The 18,770-nt window shown below is 50.6% G+C and overlaps 1 protein-coding gene across 1 annotated transcript; it reads left to right on the forward strand.

Moving 5' to 3' along the window:
* Positions 1 to 13,754: 13,754 nt before the first annotated feature.
* Positions 13,755 to 17,483, forward strand: LOC136452263 (peroxidase 72-like). Its single transcript, XM_066452883.1, has 4 exons — positions 13,755 to 14,136; positions 14,259 to 14,450; positions 15,749 to 15,914; positions 16,766 to 17,483. Exons 1-4 carry the CDS (start codon positions 13,897 to 13,899, stop codon positions 17,179 to 17,181), a joined length of 1,014 nt encoding a protein of 337 aa, XP_066308980.1. The 5' UTR covers positions 13,755 to 13,896; the 3' UTR covers positions 17,182 to 17,483.
* The last annotated feature ends 1,287 nt before the right edge of the window (positions 17,484 to 18,770 follow it).

An 18,770-nucleotide genomic window follows, 5' to 3' on the forward strand; every position in this document is an offset into this window, starting at 1 on the left:
GCACTTCTTTGGGTTTAATTTCCATTGGAATGTGTTAAGAGCTGCAAAGGTACGTTCTAGGTTGTCAACAAGGGTGTATGCTTCCTTGGTTTTAACAACTACATCATCAACATAAGCCTCGACGAGGTCGTCTTTTATCTCGTCTTTGAGGCAGGCCTGCATAGCATGTTGGTAGGTAGCCCCGGCGTTCTTGAGCCTGAACAACATGGTCATGTAGCAGTAGGCGCCAAAGGGTGTGATGAAGGATGTCTTGATCTAGTCGTCCTTTTTGAGAGCGATCTGGTGATAACTAGAGTAGCAATCAAGAAAGGAAAGCAACTCGCAACCGGCAGTTGAATCTACGACCTCGTATATGCGAGGTAAGCCGAAGGGGTCTTTAGGGCAGTGTTTGTTAAGATCAGTGTAGTCAACGCACATTCTCCATTCATTATTCTTTTTGCGTACAAGAACCGGGTTGGCTAACCACTCCGGATGATATACTTCTTTGATAAATCCGACTGCTAAAAGCTGTGTAACTTCTACCCTAATAGCCTCCTTTTTGTCGTGAGCGAACCGTCGTAGCTTCTGCTTGATGGGTTTGGCCTTGCCATCGACATTTAAGGAGTGCTCGATCAAGTTCCGAGGTACACCGGGCATGTCAGCGGGTTTCCATGCGAACACACTCACATTGCTTCTCAAGAACCTAACGAGCACGTCTTCTTATTTAGGATCTAGGTTGGCCCCGATAAGGGCCGTTTTGCTAGGATCGCCATCGACCAGCTAGATCGCTTTGTGCTCTTTGGACTTGATGTTCTTGCATGGGGCCTCGAGCTCTAGGATCTCTAGGTGATCGGCTGGGGTCTTCTTGGCGTCGAGCGTGGTCTCAGCCATACGAATAGAGAGGTTGTAAGCCTCTGCTATTTTGAAGCTGTCATCCTCGCAGGTGTAAGCTGCGTATACGTTGCCCCTGAGAGTTAGAACCCCCTTCTCGGTAGGCATCTTGAGCACTAGATACCTGTAGTGAGGTATGGCCATGAACTTGGTGAGCGCTGGTAGGCCAAGGATAGCATGGTAGGTGCCTTTGAAGTCGGCAACCATGAAGTTGACGTAGTCGGTGCGGAAGTGGTCTGGGGTACCAAATTGCATAGGTAGCGTGATCTGCCCGAGAGGTGTGGAGCTCTGTCCGGGGAGAACGCCCCAGAACTATGCCTCGTATGGCTTGAGATCAGCCTGGGTTATCTTCAGGGCTGGCAAACTGTTCTTGAACAGTATATCGATGGAACTGCCGCCGTCAATCAGCACTCTATCGAACTGAACCTTGTTGATACAAGGATCGAGAACCAGAGGAAAATGCCCTAGCTCAGGTATTGCAGCCCATTGGTCCTTTCTGCTGAAGAAGATCTCGCGGTGAGACCAAGGAGGGAGCCGCGGGTCGGCGATGAGGTTGTCGGTATTGGCCACGTTCAAGCAAGCTTGGGCGAGCAGCTTGCGTTCTCATTTGGTCTCGATGGACACTCTGCCCCCAATGATGGTGTGGATGCGGTCGGTTGGCTTAACGTACTTGTGACGGGGATCTGCGTCTTCATCATCGTTGTCCTCGTTACGCTGCTCCCCTGTGTCGTTAGGCTTGTCGAATGTATCTGGAGCCTGTTGGCGCGTGTAGATAGATTTGAGAACACGGCAATTCTCCATGGTATGGTTTGACTTGGGATGGAGCTGGCAGGGTCCTTTCGATGCTTTGGCATAGTCTTCATCGTAGTTGCGATGTCCACCACCTTTTTTAACGGCGTTGAATTCACCGTCATCTTCCCAACAACGCTTGCCCCTGTAATCGTCACGGCGATTACGCCGCTGATTATGCTGGTCGCGGTGGTCGCGGGAATCGTTGAGCTGGTTGCGGCGATCAAAATTGTCGTTCCGACCATGGTTGCTGTGGTAGTCGTCGTGGTGTGGGGGGTGGTCGGAGCGTGGAACCCTTGCTGCTTCTTCGATGATTATCTTTTTAGCATCATCGGCATCCGCATATTTTTTAGCAGTGGCTAGGAGCGCTATGACCGATTCAGGTCTTTTGCGAAGGAGCTTGTCCCTTAGGGCATCGTGGAAGCGGAGACTAGTGATGAAAGCTTCGATTGCCTCGTTGTCGGAGATTGACGAGACCTTGATGCGCATCTCCGTGAAGCGTCGGACGTACTCGCACAGTGGCTCATCTTTGGGATCTTGAATCCGCTGCAGATCATATTTGTTGCTGGGTTGTTCGCAAGTAGCAATGAAGTTGTCGATGAATGCTTGCTTGACCTCTTGCCAAGAATCAAAGTAGTTCGTCGGCAAGCTGACCAGCCATTGGTGGCCTGCAAGGTTGACGGCGACTGGGAAGTAGTTAGACATGACGTGCTCATCAACCATGGCTGATCTGCACGCAGTTTCATAGAGCATGACCCATAACTCGGGGTTTTCCTTGCCGAGCTTGAAGTTTTTGGGCCATATGACTTGGCGAAGATGAGGGGTAAACTGCTTCAAACCCGGAGGGCCGTGGGTGGTATCATATTCCATATGACGATAGCTTTCATGGGATGCACGATCGTTGGCTCTTTGGTTAATGCGATCACGCAGATCGCGTTCTCTGAGGTAATGGCGAAGATCATTATTGCCATCACGGCGATCCTGATTGCCCCCATGGTTGACCCCGTGACCGCGGTTATCACAATGATTGTCACGGTTGTCTCGGCGGTTGTTGTCCCGGTAGTCGCGGCGGTTGTCATCCCGGTAGTCGTGGCGGTTGTCGTCCCGACCACCATCAGGACCACTGTTTTTGCCTTAACGGTTGTCTGATGGGTTGTTGTTGTGCGAGCCACGTTGGTTGGGTGGCTATGAGCGACTTGAGCACAGGCGGCTGCGGCTTGATTCGACTGAGACGGACGGAGCCCGGACTTGGTTTGCAATCTCTGCGGTCTGGGCCATAGCAGCCGTCAAGTAAGCTTGTACATCATCACGAACTGCCTAGATTTCTGAGGTATTGGGTAGTCGTTGCATTGTTGCCATAGCAACAGCTACGTTGGCGCTTGGAGTCCTGAAGACCTGCTTGTCCCCTACCCTATCAAAGGCATTGTTAAGATCACATGGCTGGACCCTTATGCATCGTGCCTCCTCTTCTGCCTCGGCTTCGGCTTGTCAGCGATTAAACCGATCAATATTGCGTGCTTCATGTGCTAGCCTTTCTTGTTCTATTTTGCTAACTGCCGGTGGCTCATCATTACTAACGACATTGATCAAGTCTCCTCGCCTTGATGGGAAAGATGGGAATCGTGGGAAACCCAGGGAGTGGTCTGGGATATCCAGATCGTATTCAACTTCTTCATTGTCATGACACTAGAGCTCAGTGTGGACGGAGCCAATAGATGCGATGCTGGACGGGGAGCTTGAACCGCCCTCTTGAACTATATGGACCGACCCTTCTTGATACTCCTCGATCCGAACCATGTTGACGAAGTTGCGTGGCTTTGGCCGAGGTCGATGTATAGAACACAGATCCGAGCAGCGTTGTATATTGTGCGCGTAGTTGGAAGCAGTGTTTCGCAGGCCGTAGGGCTGAGCCTGGTAGTTCTCCATCGGGGCTTTACACTCGGAGAGTCAGAGACCCATCGCGGGGGCTGGTCGGCGACGAACGGAGCGCCCTTCAGGAGTAGACGTGACTACAAGATCTGTACCGAGTCGTGCAGGACGACTGGCCCAAGCTGGTTGGGTAGATCTGTTGTGGGTAGTGGTTACCTGCTCGGTAGGTTGATTTTGAATCGAATCTACCAGAGCTAGGGTTTCAGCAAGCTTGGTGCCAACCCGATCGATGGAGTCGAGCAGGTCGGTGTTGTCGATCTGCCTCCCTTTGTAGCGAGGAAGCGGACGACGGGTTGTCGGCGTGGCTGAAGACGATGCTGGTGTGGCCGGAGCTAGATCCAACGTGGTCGGAGCTGTAGCTGATGCTGGTGAAGTAGTGGTCGATGCAAATTGGATCCGTGCCTCCTCCGTGGTCATGTCGATGAAGTTGTCGGAGCTAGTGGTCCAGGTGATCTGGCCAATGGTGAACATGAGGCCGTTCGGCATAGCCATGGAACCAGGGATGATAACCATCTTATTCGTCTGGAGAGCAGTACGCACACCCCCTACCTGGCGTGCCACTGTCGACGAAATATGGTCGGCAGTCTACCTAGGGGTATGCCCAAGGTAGTAGATATCGGCAGACAGATGTGCAAGCTACAAACAAGATGGTGACACAAGACAGACACGAGGTTTTATCCAGGTTCGGTCTCCGTGAAGGCGTAATACCTATGTCCTGCGTCTGATTGTATTGCTGTATGTCAATGAGAGATGTTTTAAGAGGGGTCCCCTGCCTGTCTTATATAGTCTGGGGAGCAGGGTTATAGATCTGGAAACTAATCCTAACCAGTTATAATTGCCATAGGTGGTCGGATAAGGATTCCTATTCTAACCGACCAGGATCTTGCTTGATCTCTAAGTCTGCCTTGATTCCTTGTGCAGGACTCCGAGCAGATTGGTCGGGCCGCGCATCGTCTTCTATTAGGCCAGACCCCCTGGTCCGGGCTGGCCCAATCCTAGCCGTAAGGGTATAGGGGTTAATACCCCCACAGCGAACGTTATGGTGGACGAAACTACCGAGTTGATCTTGAAAAGGTTGAGTGCAGTTGCAACGTCCCTTAGATCATGCATGCCCCTTGCTCTCATATGATCATGGCCTGCAGGGTTCACGGGTACAACTATGAGGATTTGCCATATATGTCACCCTTCTATCTCCATTCGAACACCGTTAGTATTTGGAAGATGAGCTTTGAGCCATACCTTGACCCGACACAGTGGCCACCTTATAATGGTTATGACTACGTGTCGTATCCGGATCTAATGAAGGTAGAGAAGGGTAGGAGGAAGAAGAAGCGACTCAAGGGGGACATAGACGCTATGAGAGGGTACGACGAAGACATGTACGGCGGGGGAGACTTCAACGAGACCAGTGGCAGGAATCTTTGCTCCGTTTGCAAACAATCTGGTCACAAGGCTAGCAGGCATAGAAGACAAGGGCAGCAGATGATTTCATATTGTGTTCGTATTGCATAACAAGTAGTTCAAATTTTGCAATGCTACATAATGTTAATCTGAATATTGTTAATTTGAATACTCTAACCCTTTGTTTATCAATTTGTAACAGGATGGCCCCTCTCACACCGCACCAGCTGTACCCCCTTCTTGAGGTGGAGTACGACGACCCCCTTCTTCCATCGAACGACGAGGTTTCCAAGAGGCATTTAAGGGATCCTTACATTCCTGGGACTTAGTTCATTACGTCGAACTTATGTCGAATGAATATTGTCGTCGAAAACTTGCAGACTCATAAACCAATGAAAATGTTATGTGGCAACTTGTCGGCCATTTATTTGCTTCATATTTGTTTCAACTTGCGCACGGTGAAGGCAGCACTTGAAGTTTATTACAGCACCGACAACAACTCAATTGAGGCTGGCCGTTGTCTGGCCGCGTCACTGCCGCGCCGTGGTATATGGCACGACACTGACGCGCTGTGGACTATGGCGCGATAGAGCCTGGGCTATGGCACGGCTGAACCAGTGGGCTACAACGCTGTATTCGAGATAATTTAACGCGATTACGTTCGGTTTAGAAATTCTCAATGTATGATACAAACAGATGTGATCACTTAAGATCGATCATGGGTAATCTGAGTACATGATACATGGGTACAATACATTAGTAGTTCAAATGGAATATAAGACAACACAATGGAATTTCTACTATATAGCTACATTGATCATTAATAAAGCATGGAACTAACAGACGGCGCAATAAAAAACCCTTAGTTAGAAACATACTGAGTAAGCAACTCATCGTCCGAGTACCAATCCTCAACCACAACCCTATTGCTGTGGCTAGGCTCACCTGCATTGCCCTAATCTGCCTTTCATCTATAGTAAGCGGCCTCCGCTTCATCTGCGGCCTCTACGACCTGAGTGAAGAATGCGTCGTCATCCTCCTCTGCCTATAAGCCCGCCTCTACTAGAGCGATGAGCTCACTCAGTCTAGCAGTGTCGTCCTCAGCCTCGTCCGCCTACAAGCCCACCTCTGCTACAGCGATGAGCTCGCTTAGTCTAACAGTGTCGTCTTTAGCCTCCTCTGCCTGCAAGCCCACCTTTGCTAGAGCGATGAGCTCGCTGAGTCTGGCAGTGTCGTCCTCATCCTCACCCCCCTCATCAGACAACACAATCGGTGATTCAACAGTGCGACCAACTCGCTTTCTATGCTCATCTAACTTCTTTTCCTCGTACCTTGCACGAGCCACCTCTGCAGCATGTTCCTCGCTGCATCCAAGCCCTTCATGTATAAAATGCAATTAGTTAGCAACGTGATTATATTACATTTAAAACCAGGCAACAGAAAAAGGGTTTTGAGCACTCACTGGCATATAATGCAACAACATGCTCATTCAAGACCTACATCTGTACTCTTGTCTCCTCCCTTGCCTCCTTCCTTGCCCTCTCCTCCTCTAACGACATCTATCTCTCCAATCCCCATTTGTTAAGCCCAACGTCGATCGGGTTACAAATACCATGCTGTCTAGTAAACTCACGCATCTTATCTTTGTGATGCTTAACAAAAAGGTTGACGTAGTCAGGTCCATATCCCCTATTCCGTGCAATTACTTGCTTCCCCTTCAGTTCATCCAAGAACTTAGCTTGACCATCATAATATTCCCACCTGCATTTTCTAGTGCTCTGTTCAAACGAAAAATTATATCATATATATCTTAGCAAAAGAAACAAAATACGATTTCATGGTTACCACAAAAATAACCAACCTCATCATAGTCAATCATATAGCCGCAATAATGGCCTATTCCAAGCTCCGAAGGGACTAGACCATAGTTGAATTTAACACCACATTCGCACTTGACTGACGATGCTTTGTAAATTAACCTTTCTTTCTTCTTTTGCTTTGTCTTTGGAGGTTCTTCGGGCCATTTGTTCTTAGGACCATACAGCCACTCCTTGAAACGACACTTCGCCATTGAATACACCTAAATAACGTGACATTAGTACATGACACATATAGCTCAACATTTCAACACATACACTTTGCACTTACTTCATGCTTGTCTGGACACACAAACTCCAACATATTATCAGGGTTTATCAAGACTCGGTCTCCGCAATGGCATAGAGGAGGTTCCTCAAGTCGTCTAACTACGGCTAAGTGCTTCTCCTTAGCCGTCATTGGAGGGGGGGTTAGGGGGAGGTGGAACCCACCGCTCGAAGTGCTCTCGTGGATGTCGCTCTCTCCACCAATCGTCGAAAAGGAGGTACCTGGGGTCAAACTTGTCTGCACCGTCGATCTACTGAAAGAAAAAGCACCTCTCATGGGCCTACACAACAAAAATTCAACGAAACATTAGTAACCTAGTAATACAAATGAAGAAGAAAAATATATGGAAACAATTACTTACATTAAAACGACTGCACGTGTAGAAGCAACGAGCCGCTGTGTCCGGATGTCTCGATTGAAACGCGTCGGCCAGACGACCACAGTCACAGTTAGGGACAGGGAGTTCAGGGGGACTGGGGCATCTTTGCTAGACTCGTCGGGGTACAATTCTCTAGGATGACTCCGTTTTTGCCATAACTGTTCCCGAAACATGTCTTCCATCTAATAAAACGGTTTAAATTAAACATCAATCAAAACAACGCAAATTAATGTAAAATATAATCATTTGCAATGCAACTAAAATAATATAACCAACACTTATAAGCCCCGTTCGCTGGTCTGAATTTTGGCTGAAACTGGCTGAAAAACACTGTTCCGGCTGAATTGTTGTGAGAGAAAAACACTGTTCCGGCTGAAAAAACAAGCCGAATAAGCCAAATTTAAGACAAGCGAACGGGGCCATAGCAATAAAAATATACATGGTAAACATACTTCTAACTAAATAATTAACCTTAACATTGATAAAATCAAACTAATATCTTCCTTCAAACCGTAGCCCATAGTTTTCAAACATAATTTTTCTCTTAACCTTAACTCCCATTCATAATATCCTATCCACCGTTCAAACGAAAATAAAATGTGCGTTATTAACTTGAACGAGGACGAGGAGGGAGGGAGGCGACCGGGGAATGGAAGGGAAGGGAGGGAGGCGGCAACGGAGGGTTGGGCGGGGGACGGGCTGCCGGCGTTCGTGGCGCGGCGGCCGGCGTGCTCGGCGGCGGGCTGACACGGGCGGACGTGGGCGCGGCGGCCAGGCGGCCTTGCTGCTGGGGCAGCAGGACGGATCAGGCGGCGGGGATTTTATTCGGCTCTGCCGCGCCACGCATCAGGGCGCGGCAGAGCTCAGCCACGTCACCGGTCGTGATTCCGGTCGTCGCCACGTCAGCCCACCATACATGGTGCGGCACCGGCATTTGGCTGCGCCAGGGCAATAGGCGTTGCCAAAAGTGTTAGTTTTAAAAAAAACCCGACAGTGTTAGATTTAAAATTAGTTTTACAAAAGTGTTAAAATTAAAAAAAAATTCTCATCTTAAGATGCTCACCTCTGTTAATGATGAATAAAGACCGGCATTCGTCTTAATGTTGTTGAATAGGTTATCACCATTCTTGTGCGCATGCTTTTGTCAAAGAAGTCGAGAAAAGAAGATCAGTATCACAAGAGCTGAATGATTGCCACATTCAAATACTGATTCTGCTGCACACACACGGCGTGGCCAGTTTATATGCCAAGACCTATCTTTTCCTTTTTTTTTCCTTTCTGCCTTTGGATGCTCCTTTGCCTTCACATCCATGCACAAATAAATCTAGCTACTTCAACACAAAAGCAGATGCTGTTAGAATAACTTGGCCACCGGGAAACATGGGTATTTGGTCCCTCGAAAGCCCATACATACTCTACCGGTCGCTGCAGCTATAGCGCAGACGGTGGCAAGAATAACAGCTACCTATGCTATGTGTAGCATCTGCTGGTCTGATTGGATCTCAAATTCAGATCTGGAACTAATAGAGGACAGCTTGACTCTTGGTCTCCTAGATTGAATGGAAAATGTAATGGTCTATTTTTATAATGACACTTCCTTACTCTTTATAAGTAAATGAGACTCTCGCTTGCTACCGTATATTTCAACCACTAAAATGGATAGCATAATTGTAACATTAGGCTTGAGGCCTGGAGATGGACCTAACTACTGCTTTTGTAACGCTAGGCTCTTCCACGCGGTGCATTTCCTCCTGCATCTGGCAAGCGTGAGTCGCCGCCGTCCTACCATGTCGCCGCTGCCGCAACAACGGGTGCGCCGCTTGCACGACTGCTGGGTCTGGGCACGCTCCCATCTTCTCGTCGTCCATCTCTTACCTCCATGTCTTCTTGGAGACGACGTGAGACGACGACATCGGAGTTCGCTCCTCAAAGTCCACCCATGCTGGCCACGCTGTGAGCTTGCTGCAGCTCGTGGTCCTAACAATGGCCTACGCGTTGCTTGATTCACGCCAGCATCACGTCAGAAGCATGCGCACGGCGGATGACTACCTTGTCTGCTGGCCGGTTATAGGCCCAGTGACGGCTTCAGTTTTAAAAATAAAGAAGGATCGAAAAAAAAGAGCGATAAAGTTTTAGTTTTAAATACAGTGAAAGAGAAATACAAAGACCGTTGGAGTGCACTAGTTTTATTTAAGGGATTCTATTTTATACAATGGCTAAATCATGGATTTTAGAATTTATTGTTAGCTAATCTCTTGCAGTTGCTCTTAGTCAAAGGTACTAGTTAAACGGCAGTAGTTAGGTCCATCTCCAGGCCTCCAAGCATGAGCTATCACTATGCCAGAACATGAAATCACTCTGCCGGTTATGATAGAGCCAATAGTGATTGATTTTTACTATAGCTGCCACGGGGGCGAATGCATCGTCGTAGTCGATCCCCTTCTGCTGAACGAAGCTGCGCGCCACCAGCCGCGCCTTGTGTTTGATCACCGCGCCCAGCTTGTCCTTCTTGAGCTTGAACACCCACTTTAGGGTGATAGGGCGGTGGCCGTCAGGCAGTGGCACCAGCTCTCAGGTGCGGTTTTGCTCAACGGACTTGAGCTCCAGCTCTATCACGGCCGGCGTGGGTGGCATGCCATGCCGGATCACCCTGCGCCTCAGCGTAAGTGGTCGGCTCACCGGCGTGCGTCAGATGAAGCTGGGTGAAGAGCCTCTCGGGCTGGTCCGGTGAAGACCGGTCGCCGGGATGCTTGCCACCGTGCGGTATCGTAGAGGCTCATCATCGTAGTAGGCGTCCAGGCGGTCTTCATCGTCCTCCAGCGGCGTGGCGTACTCGACCTTTGGCTGCCCTGCGTGCGCTGGTGTCGCAGCAGGCGAGGTAGAAGACGCCAAGTAGGTCGGCTGGTACGCTGGAGAGATCGGCTGCGATGATGTAGAGGTCGGAGAGGTCGGCTGCGGTGCTGGAGAGGTCAGAGCTACTACTGATGGACTGCCGACCACCGCCGATGGGCTGCCGAGCACAGCCGATGGGCTGCCGAGCTCCCCTGGATTTGGTGATGGCGAATGAGACGGAGTTGGTGAAGAGGTCGGCGTTGGTGATGAAGACCCATACGTCAATGAAGATGCACCTTGTGCTTCCTCAGCACCTCCAGCCCACGCATACTCGACAGTGAAGTTACGAAGCGCGGTCACCGACCTGTCATCCACCGCCTTGTACCATGCCCAACCGCGTGCTTCATCAAACACGACATCGCGCGCCACGCGCACATGCCGTGTCGCCGGGTTGAGCACGCAGTAGGCCTTAGCCCCTTCTGCGTAGTCGATAAAGACCCCCAGGAAGCTATGATCATCGAGCTTGCCTACGTGGTTCAGCTCCTTGATGAAGGCGAGGCAGCCGAAGATGCGCAGATAGCTGACCGCCGGCATGCCGCGCTGTTTGGGGAGCGCACGCGCCGCTGCCACCACCATCTGATTGCGGCGCTCGACCACGCCGTTCTGATGTGGTGAGTAGGGCGCAGAGTAGTGGCGCTGAATCTCCTCGTCGGCGCAGTACGCCACGAACTCAGCTGCCGTGAATTCACCGCCGTTGTCCGTACGAAGCACCCGGAGCTTGCGGCCGTACTCCTTCTCCATGGCTGCCTGGTGGCGCTTGATGGCGTCCGCAGCTGTCACCTTGGAATCGAGCAGCACGGCCCACATATAGCGGGTGGCATCATCGACGAGCAGTAGGAAGTAGCGCCGACCTCTAGGAGTGGCCGGTGACACTAGAACACAGAGGTCGCCATGCACCAGCTCGAGCTGCTCGGTGGCACGGTAGAAGGCTTAACGCGGGAAGGGCCGGCGCTTCAGCCTGGTCACCACACAGGTGTCGCACAGCTGATCGATGTGGTCAACTCAGAGCATGCCGCGAACCATCTTCTTCTTGCCGAGCTGCTTCAGGGCTTCGAAGTGAAGGTGCCCGAAATGCTCGTGCCAGCGCCACGCCTCATCATCCCAGCGAGCAGCAAGACAGAGGGGGTGCGCCACCTGTACATGGAGCACATAAAGGTGGTTGCTTCCTCGATTCACCTTGGCGAGAAGACGGTGGCCTCTATCCCAGATGTGCAGCACGCCGTCCTCAATCTCCACCCCCGAGCCGTTCTCGTCCAGCTGCCCAACACTAATGATGGAGTTCTTCAAGGCCAGGATGTAGTACACCCCGATGAGAAGACAGTGCTCCCCCATCTTGGCCTTGAAGATGACCGAGCCGACGCCCTTGATCTCGACGGCGGAGGCGTCACCAAACTTGATGGAGCCCTTTATGCCAAAGTCCAGGTTGGAGAAGAACTCATGCCGACCAATCATGTGGTGCGTCGCACCAGTGTCGAGGTACTAGCCATCAATCTTGTCATCGGCGACACCTTTGCCGAGGAAGGCGTGGGCGCGCGGTTCATCGAGGTGGAGCTCGGCGAAGCCAACCGACCTGGAAAAGGGGAAAGCTTGGACCTTTCACCCCTCCCCTATGTCTTGCTGTAGCTCAATGCACCCGTGCGCTAGGAACAGGGTGGCATCCTGCTCTTCTGCTTGCGTGATGTGAGCTTGCCCACCGTGGTGTGGAGGAAGGCGGCAGTCCTTGGCCCAGTGGTCAGTCCTGCCACAGTTATTGCAGGTGTCATCTCGGGTCACCTTGCGCTCGCCGACAGCACCGGCATCAGCGCCGACCTAGCCCCAGGGTCCCTTCTCCTCCTTGCCACCGCATGGACGCCGGTGACGCTCCTTGGAACCAGACGAACCAAATCCTTCCTCCTTCTTGTCGAAGGCGCGCCAATGCTCCATCGTGTACAACAGCTTGCCTCCGACGGCGCTCGGCTCGGTGTGAGGCCCCTCACGGTCCTGCACCGTCTTGAGCCTCCCGGTCACGTCCTCGACGGTGAGCTGCTCGAAGTCGAGGAGCGTCTCGATCGACACGATGATCTGCCCGTACTTCCTCGGCATGCAGCGGAGGAATTTCTCCACCGCGCGCTCCTCCGTGAGGTCGGTGTCGCCGTTGCGCGCCATCTGCTCCATCAAATTGGTAAGACGAAGGGCAAAGTCCTCGACTTGCTCACTAGGCTAAAAAGCTAGGCCTTTCCGCTCTCCTCGGAGGCGCTGCAACGTCGCCCGGCGCACACGATCTCCGCCGATGCGTGCCGTAGTGATCGATTCTCACGCTAGCTTTGCTGTAGCCTTGTTGGCGAGGGAGGCGCCGAGCTCGGTGGGGACAGCGGCGCACAGCGCCTCCAGCGCCCGGCAATCGTCGTCGTAGTCGACGCCGCCGACGTGAACCGCCTCCCACTGCCGCCGAGTTTGCAGCTTAACCTTCATCAGCAGGCTCCACTTGTGGTAGTTTGACTTGATGAGCATCGCCCAGGGTGTTCTCGCTCCGGAGTTGCGGTAGACCGTCTGCAGCACCGGGGAGAGACCGCGCCGACCACGCCGCCGCTCTGGTGACGGTGACTGGCGGCGGCGCTCGATCGGGCTACGCGATCCTCCAGCTGGCTTCGGCTCCGGCTCCATCTCGGCGCGCAGTGCTGCGGCCGCGGCTACCGTAGCCACCGCCTCAGCCGCTGCCTCTATGGCAGCAAGGCGCGTCGTGCGATCGTTGGCTCTGGCACCCGCAGTGGCGCGCACTCTCACGATATGGCTGATGGTGGACATGGCGCTCGCTCACTCAAGAACCCTCTCGGCTCCGATAGCAGATTGTTGGCCTGCTTGGATTGAATGAAAAATGCAATGACCTATTTTTACAATGACACTCTCTTGCCCTTTATAGGTAAAGGGGACTCCCACTTGCTACAACATGTTCCAACCACTAAAGTGGATGCTGAGCATAATTATAACACAAAGCCAAAGAAAGTAAAAAGTGCTGAAAAAATAAGATACAAGTGCTTTAGCAGTAGACTTATGTAGCAGCAGGTCAGTTCCGTGTCTACACCTGCATATGCTCACCCTCCTCTGATGAAAAGTCAGAAAAAGGTGAAGAAGCTTCAAGGAGATGGCCACCACCATAGATATACCATACTTGTCCCACAAATATTACTACTTTTTCCCAGGAATAAGCTCACATGTTGTTCAGGCCGGCAGAGGTGGATGGCAAGAACAGAAACCACGCCCCTGAAAGCTGCCGGGAGAATGGGTCTGGAGTTATAGACATCTTTCCCTGGCCGCCTGGCTTATATAAACCCAGCCCCTCCTGGCCTAGCGCATACATCCTCACCACCATCATTGCAGCAAGCAGTGAACCGAAACACAAAGCAAGCAAGCCGAATAGGTGCAGTGCTTGATACACAGCTTGCTCAGCAGCTAGCAAGCTAGCTAGCTATCTAGGTGTGTGAGGTCGGTCGATCGAGCTGAAGAAGGGCGCAATGGCCTTGTTGGTCCCTCTGGTTGTTGCGCTCCTCTTCTCCTTTTCGTCGTCGTTGGCAATGGCATCCGGCGGCAGCGGCGGCCCCGTGCAGTCGGGGAAGCTGGACCCGCACTTCTACGACGAGTCGTGCCCTCACGCGCAGCACATCGTGGCGTCTATCGTAGGGAAGGCGCACTACCAGGACCCGCGCATGGCCGCCTCCCTCCTCCGCCTCCACTTCCACGACTGCTTCGTCAAGGTACCGACGTCGACCGGGCCGCCGTGCATGCCATGCATCTTCTTCTTCTCCTGCTGTTGCTGTTGGTGACGTCGCCGTCGACGATGTTCCATGCTGTACTTAACTGTAACATGTGCGCGCAGGGCTGCGACGCGTCGCTGCTGCTGGACAGCAGCGGGTCCATCGTGAGCGAGAAGCGGTCCAACCCCAACAAGGACTCCGCCAGGGGCTTCGAGGTCATCGACGAGATCAAGGCCGCCCTCGAGGCTGCCTGCCCCGGCACCGTCTCCTGCGCCGACATCCTCGCGCTAGCTGCCCGCGACTCCACCGTCATGGTAGGATTATGCTACATACATAACATACGTCACATCAATCTTTCGTATATCAACTTCTTCTAGTTCTAGAGCATTAGATTCTTTAATGTGTCTTTGTTTTTTTTTACTATATAGTCATCAAGAGTCGTTGTTACCTGTCCATCACTTGGCTAGCTAGCTACATGAACAAAATCGTCTAGTCCAGGATTTCTCTCCCTCCGCCTAACATTTCCCTTACAGTAGTGTCGGACTGTCGGTGAGCATACACTGCACGCGCATGAAAAGAAGGAACATATATATGGGCTTTATGCAAGGAGTCCGATTTCCATGTCATGGCATGGCATCGCATCTTATCTGTACCACAAGGAACATGCAAAACCCCTTTAGAGCAAGGCTAATGGATATGTCCGCTCGCCGGCTGCAAGAAGCTCCAGCTCACCTGAGCTGCCGAGCAGTGGTGGCGGACCTCACCGATCTTTAATGTTTCGCTGCGACGTGGAAGAACTGGAGTGGGGGAGCGGCAGCCACAGTGCATTTCGCCCGCTTTTTGCCGGCGTCTCTTGAGTCGCCCGCTTTCTTCTCTCTCCTGCTTTCTCTCTCTCCCACATCGAATTTCGCCAGCTCTTCGCCGCTTATAATACTTGCTCTTAAATTTGCTATGCAGGAGTAGTAGCTATATACCCTATTGCTCTGCTGGGGGCCGTGCACTGATATGATGTGTATTCTCCGTTCTTCACTCTCGCCAGTTGTAAATTGGACTTTACCCCTATACTATATACCCAATGTCCCAATTGGCACTGCTGAATGCTAGCTGATGATGCTTTTTGCCAACGTGCGTGTAAAAAGACGAGAGACAAAGTTCATGTGAGGTGATGAGAGGCACGGTGCTCGGTAAAGCGGCGCCAATGTGCTAGCTGTTTCAAAGTAATGGCATCTCATGTCATGGGATAAAGGCGGTCAAATTAACAATGTAGAGTGGTAAAATTGAAAGGGTACGGTCTGTGCACCATCTCTACATTTTAGACTCCAACACACTGCAGCTAGTAGCCAATATATATGTGGTAGCTGGGTTCACATGAAAGCTAACTGGCTCTGGGTGTGGTACAAGTAAATTGAAACAGTGTAGGTGATCGATACGACGAGGAGGTTGTTTTTCATGGCTTCCTACAACGCTTGTCCCTGATCGACTTACTTCTTGTGTGTGAATGAATTGAAACCAAACCACCAATTTTTTTCACCATGCATGAAACTAACATGACCATGCATTTTAATAATCTGGTGCACGAATTGTTGTTGTCCCGTGGCATTAATTGATGCAGACCGGCGGCCCTGGTTGGATCGTGCCGCTGGGGCGGAGGGACTCCCGTGGCGCCAGCGTGCAGGGCTCCAACAACGACATCCCGGCTCCCAACAACACTCTGCCCACCATCATCACCAAGTTCAAGCTCCAGGGCCTCGACATCGTCGACCTCGTCGCACTCCTCGGTACGTGCCTAGCTAGCTAGTCTTCTCACGATTCTACATGTAGCTAGCTCTACCGTACCTAGCCATCTACTTCCCGCCAACTGATGATCGAAAGCCAGACGTACGTGATCAGCTATGTCGACGATAAGACTAGCTAGGCTAATTGGTACTGAAATGTATGTCTTCAATTCGAACGCCATGTTGTTGAAGTTGGACGATGTGAGCCAGTATAGTTCGTGAATAGTGTTCTGACTGTAGTAACGTCAAATCTTGCCTAGCTATATGAAGAAAGCGTATACATGCATGAGCAGGTATATAGGGCGTGTTTGCTTCCCGGCCGCCGCTCGCCACAGCTAAAGTTAGGCAGCCACAGACAAATGGTGCTGCCTGGTTGCTCGCTTCGTGATGCGGCCGCCACAGTTTCTATCGTGTACTGTTTCGTGGCGGGTGTGGTTGCCAAAACGCTCGCCACAAAGTGTGGCGCGGGCTCCGCTGCGGTGGCAGGCTGCGGCCGCCTACCAAGCAGCCCCTATATCACCAACCACACTGATATAGGAGGAAGACAACTAGTCTCATCATACACCAATTATTGCACAAAACTGTAGTAAGACCTAAACACCTCGATCCGGGTCATGCATGATGGTGCATATACATATGATTTGTTATCGCAAAGTTACCAAACAAGCCCGGTCCGGTTAATTACTTTGCATGATTTTGCACAAGCATTTAGCGTATTCATGTTGATGCAAAAGGATCATAAACTATATAATAGTTAGTAGTAGCAGCAGCAGCAAATTAAGCATTAAATCCTCAATATGGATGTGTACAAGTACATGACAAATACTCTACTGAATTTTTTACGCTGGCTGCAGGTAGCCACACCATCGGCGACTCCCGGTGCACAAGCTTCCGGCAGCGCCTGTACAACCAGACGGGCAACGGCCTCCCAGACTTCACCCTAGACGCGTCCTACGCGGCGATGCTACGCTCGCGCTGCCCGCGCTCGGGAGGTGACCAGAACCTCTTCTTCCTCGACCCCGTCACGCCCTTCAAGTTTGACAACCAATACTACAAGAACATCCTCGCCTACCGCAGCCTCCTCAGCTCCGATGAGGTGCTCCTCACCGGCAGCCCCGCCACTGCCGACCTTGTCAAGCTCTATGCTGCCAACCAGGATATCTTCTTCCAGCACTTCGCGCAGTCCATGGTCAAGATGGGCAACATCTCGCCGCTCACCGTCGCCAATGGCGAGATCAGGAAGAACTGCAGGAGGGTCAACCACAGCTGATGGATCGATCGGCTCAATAACAAGTGACAACATTGGCCGACTGCTTCCAATTGCTTAGCATGTCTCTGTTCTCCTGTTTGGCTGCTTGGTTTGTTCATTCAGTGACCTCGTCTCGCTGAGATTTATTATTTGTTTCCTTCACACTGTATGAATTTTCCTTGTTCATGTGTTGTTTTATTTCAAAATTGTTGCTCTTGTTAGAGGAATCCATTTCGATTGTACCTTGGATTGGAGGTACATCATAATTAATGTTTGTTATGTATCAGTTTCCAGTCAAGAAAATTTGTTGAATAAACTAGAATTTTTTGCCAGTACTTTGAAGTGTCTAATAAGACCTAAGTTTCTAAAAACCCCAAGTTTGGCCTCGGTAATTGAATGACAACGAGTGAACTAATTGGTGGGGACGGGGTTTCCTATCTACCCTGAGGTGAATTCTGTCCTCTAATGCATATACAAATGAAATTTGTTATTTTCATATGAATTTTTGCAAAACGAGTTTGAATCTCAAAATTTGTGACAATGCAAACCTATAGATGCACTATTGGTGTGCATAGTTTCAACTTTTTTTTTGAAAAATCCTAAGTATGGTTTTGCAAAGGGTTTTCACGATTGCACCGAAGATGTGGTTTACACTGAATATTTTGCCATATAACTATTGATTTAGTAGAGATGCGATTCAGATTGATAGACCCGAACCGTGCAACCTTAGCACCATGTCTCCTCTAGTTATCAATCATATCACAATTTGGTTGACCCCGCTGCATATCACAATTTGGTTGACCCCGCTGAGAAGGCTAATAATCCCTACTGCAAATCAAAGAATACAAGCTAGAACAAGAAAAATGCAACTCAAGCAAAGTGACAATTGTGTATATATGATTAAGCTCTTGAATGTGGGGTTTCATAAACCGACGAACAACGACGGTTCAAAGATGGATTCATCTAAAGCAAAACCCAGACAATAACATGGACGACTAATGATATACATAGTCTAAGGGGCATCCAAGGACCCCTATTCGCATCCCTAAGGAGTCTCTACATGTTACAAAGGCCCAAACGACCCAAAAGACGGCAGTGCAACACCCTAATAGATTCTGGATATAGAATTATTTCGATGATTTCCATTGACCCCGATCAAATTTTTACATGGGACGATTGTCATTGGTTAGCTTATGAAATTATACATCCACCCATAGGTAGATCGTCAAAGACAAACTCGGTATGCGTTCTGGCGTCTGTTTTACTATAGGCTACTCCAAGAGTTCGGTATGAACTCAAACTTGATGTGGATTGGACCTCCAAGTTGGCCTGGATGGCCTTGCTTGCCTCCTAAGGTGGTGGGCAAGGAGGAGGACATCATTGGGAATCTTTGAGGTGTTCTCCCACATGGTTGGAGTGTGCTCCAACTTGGACCAGGGTCCCAAGGGTGAATAACAAACTCATGACGACATCGTAGTACCTGACAGAAACAACAATAGCTTACCATGATAATTTAAAGGCCTAGCCGACAAGATATTGATGTGGGACTTGATCCATTTAAAACCTTATCAAACAAGCTTTCTATCAAGTGCTCAATGACCTCAATCACA

This window comes from Miscanthus floridulus, chromosome 5 (assembly GCF_019320115.1).
Source record: "Miscanthus floridulus cultivar M001 chromosome 5, ASM1932011v1, whole genome shotgun sequence".
In the NCBI taxonomy this organism is placed as follows: Eukaryota; Viridiplantae; Streptophyta; class Magnoliopsida; order Poales; family Poaceae; genus Miscanthus; species Miscanthus floridulus.